Source organism: Castanea sativa, chromosome 2 (assembly GCF_040712315.1).
Source record: "Castanea sativa cultivar Marrone di Chiusa Pesio chromosome 2, ASM4071231v1".
NCBI lineage: Eukaryota > Viridiplantae > Streptophyta > Magnoliopsida > Fagales > Fagaceae > Castanea > Castanea sativa.
The window spans coordinates 23545978-23552013 of NC_134014.1; the positions used below are offsets into that span (position 1 = coordinate 23545978).

The 6036-nt window shown below is 38.8% G+C and overlaps 1 protein-coding gene across 1 annotated transcript; it reads left to right on the forward strand.

The window, feature by feature from the left end:
• The first annotated feature begins 4858 nt into the window (after window positions 1-4858).
• On the forward strand, window positions 4859-5711 carry LOC142625089 (uncharacterized). Its single transcript, XM_075798796.1, has 2 exons — window positions 4859-5476; window positions 5532-5711. The coding sequence occupies exons 1-2, from the start codon at window positions 4859-4861 to the stop codon at window positions 5709-5711; spliced, it is 798 nt and encodes a 265-aa protein (XP_075654911.1).
• Window positions 5712-6036: the final 325 nt, after the last annotated feature.

A 6036-nucleotide genomic window follows, 5' to 3' on the forward strand; every position in this document is an offset into this window, starting at 1 on the left:
AAAAATGTTTAAATTAGTTGAATAGGAGGGTTTTATTGTTTTAATACTTAGGTTGGATTTTGATCTGTAATTTTTTTTTTAAAGTAGACAATAATCGCTAATGATTAATTTTAATTTTTTCCTCTAGGTGTTTGTGTTTATCTACTATGGAATTTGTTAACTCACAGATTCTTCAATTCTTCATTCTCATCTATGACACTATTCCGTTTCTTCTCCACCAGTAATTTTTTTTTTTTTCACACTCAAGTACTAAAGTTGTGAGAGAGTAAGATTGGTGTAATTACTTTACCTGATAGTATAAATTAATGGACCCAATAGCAATTTACGAGAAAAATATATACTAATGTGGATTTTGTTTATTCATGCATCATTGATTGTGATTTAAGAAGTGAAACTAAATTAATAGAGGCTGCTTACTGATTTCAAATTTACATCACCTTCATTTCTTTTGCATTTAAACTTTTCATTTTTATTTAATATTTCAACTCTTTCACTTTATGTATTGATTATTTATACTTTACATAATCCTTATATGTATGTGGTTAATATTTTATTTTATCTTTTCATTGTAGTTTTCATTTTGCATCTATATTCTACCACGTTGATTCACTGAAATCATAGTTTAGATGTGACACAACTTCTGTTTTCATGGTTTTTAATAGGTTAGAATTTGGTATTTTTGCATTTAAAGTAATAAGGTAAACATACTGCAACAATGCAGCAAATGAATTTCACCAATTAGGTTCACCTCTTACTATTTAAACGATTCTTAGCTTATTTTACATAATTTAGTAGGCCATTGTGTACAGGATGAAAATAAGCTAAGCTTGCCTGCTTTATTTTTGGGGCTAGGAGTCAAGAAATTGTCTCTTCAGATATGTTCTACATTGTCAATTTCAAGGCATGACATATAGGTAGAACCAAGTTAGTTTCTTCAATACTTCAAAAATGAGCAGTTGCATTGATAAATTATAATATGTTCGGGTTGTTTGCATTTAAAAAAAAAACAATATATGTTTGGATTGTTTGCAATCCTGTGAACAAACTTTATTTTTGTTAAGAAGAAGCAGTAGAAGCACAAAGTTTATTAAAAGAGATTTTTGATATTACATTATTTTTAGCCAACTTGCTTTAGTAGCCTCACTTAGAATTACAAGATTTCTTTTATAAATGATATCAACAAATCATATACATTTAAAAAAAAATAAAAAACCTTCTAATATGCAATTTCCATTGAACATGATCTATGTTCTTGGCAAAGAATGCGACATATGCTACATACACATGTAGACATAGATAGGCATACATATTTACAGTGTTATGTAATTAGGACGCATCAAAAAACTCAGGATGCTAGGTTATAATGATAAAGAGCCATTGCTTTCATGTAACAAAGATAAAGGATGTTTAGCATATCTTGCATGGAGTTTCTTAGATTATAGTTTTTTGTTGCGATTATTTTATGTACGGGATATACTCCCAGGCCTATTGGATCCTAGGCCCTATCCCTATGGTACAGTGCACAACCCCGCGCCCATTGGACCTTGGACCTCGATCCAGACACTCTTTAAGGCCCAATCTCAGCCCGAAAACCATACTAGGTTTGCTTAGCCTTGAGCGTATTAGACGCAAGCACATGCCGATTGTTGGGGTTTATGCCCTAAAATCTAATTTATTGGCATGTCATAAATAATTAAATTGTTTAATTATATGAGACTATTTATAAATGAACTAATGAGACATTATCTTAGTCCATGAGATGCATTGTATGTGATTTATGTGATTTAGTCACAGAAGATGTAGGTCACAAGTTCCTTGTAAACTCAAAATATAGTTCGTAGTCGGTGATGAAATTGGGCGTTTAATCTGCGAAAACTATAACATATCAACTAAGATGATTTGTCTTGATCATGAAAGTGGAGACTTTTAGTTGGTATGTTGATATGTTTTAAGAGTTAAAACATATTGAACTAGACTGCTGTGAGATTTTTTATTCTCTTAACGACTGTCAAATGAATAATAAATCTCATGACTTCTATTTACATAAACTCTTAATCCTAAGAGAATAATGGACATGATCATGAGATGTAGGTTGCTTTGATATATCAGGAGTGAGATCTATTAGTCACGGTCAAAACCTTAATATGTTGGGCAGCCACATTTAGTGTTGATGGAACATATATTCTCAAAATGGAATTCATAATCTCTTAACGGAGATACAAAATATTCCCTGGAGATACAAAATATTCCCTTGAGATAAGTTTAATGGGTTTGGTTATTTAGAGAGTTTGGCCTAACCACTTTAGTAAGGAGTTACTAAAGTACATATTTATGGAATTGGATTTCATAAATATCTAATGAATAACTTAAAGGATTAAACCGGGTACTCAAGGATTAAGATGTAGTAATCTTCAAAGTGGCAGTCTACTTTCATGACTTTGTATTACTACGAATATTTTATGAAGAGGTTGCATGTACAATGAAGTCTTGGGATATAATTTATAGATAAGGCCTAGCGTGCAACTATATTTATATAGTGGTACTAAATATAGTTAATGGTAACTTTGGACTAATCAAGAGTTTATAGAAATGCCCAAGGTCCATTAGAGCTAGTGTCTTATTGGTCCCTTTTGGTCCCACTCAAAGCCACACACAAGAGCCCAATTGGATTGGCCCAAAAGGCTAGCCCAATTAGATAATTAGTTATATATAAGGAGAGAAACATACAGAATTTTACAAGACGGTTTTTCATAAGTCTTTTTCATGAGTATTTTCATTTTAAGAACATACAAGGAATGATATTATTTGTATGTGAGTGTTGGACACTCTCTTATTCTCTCCTTGGAAATTGATTGAGAGACCACACATCTTGGGCATTAAGTGGAATTGGAGTGAAGATTAAAAGTGTTCCTAAGTACTTCTGATCTTCGGTTTTGAATTTCACCGCACCAAGGTACACTCTCTTATTCTCTAATTCTGAAACTTACATAGTACATGTTATCAATTGCGAGTGAAGTAGATCCGTTAATTTTTCGCTGTGCATGATTTGTATGAGATACAAATACGTATTTTCCATGCATTTTTTCAACACCAATCAATTTACGACTTCATCGGGAATGCACTTACTTGAGACGGTCTATGTGTTCAGCAGACCGGTACTGCCTTGGGAAGTATCGCTGCCGAATAACCTTTTTGGAGATTGGGCCCAGTTCCAATGCCATTAAACCACCGTCCTTAACGGAACATCTTTTGTTGAGAAATGATAAGATTGGACCACCTCGACACGAGTCAGATTAGCAATAATCATAACCCCTCCACTCATCTTATGCTATAAATAGGAGAATAGAATTAGAAGAAGGGGTTGGCATTTGGAAAGAGAAAAACAGATAGAAAAAGAGAGAAATAGTATTAGCACCTTTAAGAGGGAGACAACACATAGAAGAAAAGAGAGGGAGTTTGTGGGAGAAAGGGTGTCGTTGGGTGAATTGGCCAGGGACTACCCATAGTAGAAAATACTCAACCCACTAAACAAATAAGTTGTGAACCCAATCCTAGGCCCAGCCCATCGAGGGTAGATTGGGTACGCATAATTGGCGCTGTCTCTGGGAATCTCCTACACAATTGTAGTTCTGCCGGGATTCGCATACAGGGAGAATGTCTGGGAGGCAGTCAAGAAGTTATGCTTAGAGTGGCTCGGGAGGATCCTCAAGGGGATCCAGTTGGCAGGAAAGGAGGCAAAAAAGGCGCGAAGATAGGGAGTATGAACAGGGGGAGGATCAATTTGGCCTTGGAGAATGGTTATTTCAAACACACCGGACATTGTCAGGTGCCTCGGGGTAAGAGCATTTTGACAGAAAGGACGAGGAGCTCGAACGCTTGCGTAGATTGGTGAGGGACTTGGAGTTGGAAGCAAGGGGTAGGCGTCGAAGAAGAGAACATGAAGAGCATGCAGAGGAGTTGACTAGTGTGAGAGGTGACTATAGAGAAGCGTCCCATTAATCTGGTTCCCATCAACACCGAGATCAGTCTTAGGAGTATGCAAACCGAGAATCAATCTCCCCAGAAGGGCACCTACCTCGCAATGCTGCCATGGATGCTATGAGTTGAGCATTGCGTAAAGCTGCTCGATCACCGTTCTTGGGAGATATTGAACAGGCACCGATGCTGAATAGATTCACTAGACCGCCGTTTAACTCCTATGACGGGAAAACAGATCTAGTTGAGCATGTAAGCCATTATATCTAGATGATGTCTTTGCATAGCCATAACGACGCATTGATGTGCAAGGTGTTTCCTTCAAGTCTCGGGCCTACCGCTTTGAGGTGGTTTAATGGGTTGAGGAAGGGCTCAATTCATAATTTTGCCAAACTGATTCAAGAATTCAAGGTCTGGTTTATGACCTGCAGCCGGGTACCGGAGCCCGTGGATGCATTACTATCAATGAAGATGGGAGCTGGGGAGATGCTCCGCAGCTAAACCAGCCAGTACTGGGAACTGTACAACGAAATTGGGGGGGGGGGTAATGAAAAAATCGCAGCAAGCACATTCTGATTGGGATTGCCCAAGGATTCTAAATTACAAGATTCGTTGACAAGGAGACCTCCCGATGATATGAGGTAATTAATGAGGCGCATAAAAGAGTACAAAAGGTTAGAGGATGATCAGCAGCAGAATAAGGGTAAGGCCCCGACCATGAGCTAGCCTCGATAAAGGGGGCTTCCAATCAAGGCCTCGGAAGGATTTGAGGATCCAGGAACCAAGCGCGCAAGCAGGGGAAGTAAACGTGACGTTCAGGGAGCTAGTACACAAGATTGTTGATCGAATTAAGCACAAGTTGTACTTTCGATGGCCGAACAAGATGGGGTTTGACTTATCAAGGAGAAATCAAAACTTGTACTGCACTTATCATAAGGACAAGGAGCATACCATCAAGCAATGCAGGGTGTTAAAAGACCATTTGGAGCAGTTAGTAAGGGCACGGTACTTAAAAGAGTTTGTTGTGGACCCAAGAAATCAGGGAACTGGGCAGGGTGCGCGCCCTCGGGGGAATCCTCTTCTGCCTCCTTTAGGAGTGATAAAGGTCATCCATGCCGCTTCAAAAGGTACCCTAGTGATCGGAAGGAGACGAGTACTAGTAGTGGTTCCAGTAGAAAGTTGTTCAGATGATAAACCCCCCGAAAAGAAGTTTAAGTTCACTCGAGAGCCCATTGCCTTCAATGATGAAGACCTAAAAGGGACGATCCAGTCGCAGGACGATGCTTTAGTGGTTCCAATTTGGATAAATGGTTTTATAGTGAAGAGGGTACTGGTGGACCAAGGAAGTGGTGCTAAAGTGATGTATCCCGACTTGTTCAGGGGGCTGGGATTAAAGAAAGAGGACCTGTCTAAGTACGACACACCACTGCTAGGGTTTGATAGCCGGATGGTGATCTTGGAGGGGCAGATTTTTCTCCCTATGAATATGGAGGGTAAGGAGGTAATGGTGGTCTTATAGTGATCAATTCGTTTTCTCTATATATGGCAATTCTTAGAAAGCCGTGGATTCATGCGATGGGGCAGTTCCATCCACTTTGCATGTTAAGGTCAAATTCTGCACCAAGCACGACATTGCTATAGTAAGAGGAAATCAGCAAATGGTTTGGCAATGCTTGGTGGCTGCTGTTAACCAGGAGATTAAACAAAAGGAACCAACCGAGCAGGTTCCCTTATAGCAATTACAGGAATCCCAGGAGGGAATAAGGACTAGCTGTACTGAGGACTTAATAAAAGTGAGGATACTCCTAGACGTAGATAGGAGTTTCAAATTGAAGCTGGTGTGAAGGACGAAGATAGGGTGGAGATGTTGTTATTGCTTGTACAGAATGTTGATGTATTCGCTTGGAGTCCGTATAAAGTGCCCAGGGTAGACCTCGAATTTATAGTTCACAAGCTTAACGTAGATCTATTATTTCCCCCTAAGAAGCAGTAGCCGAGGAGGTCGGCTAAGGAACACGTCGAAGTAGTTAAGCAAGAAGTCAAGAGGCTCAAGGAGGCTGG

Excerpts from the sequence above, each read along its gene's own strand:
- LOC142625089 (XM_075798796.1), top strand. The coding sequence starts at position 4,859 with ATGGGGTTTGACTTATCAAGGAGAAATCAAAACTTGTACTGCACTTAT. Across the intron at positions 5,477-5,531 it reads TGAATATGGAGGGTAAGGAG|AAAGCCGTGGATTCATGCGA; the intron begins GTAATGGTGGTC and ends GGCAATTCTTAG.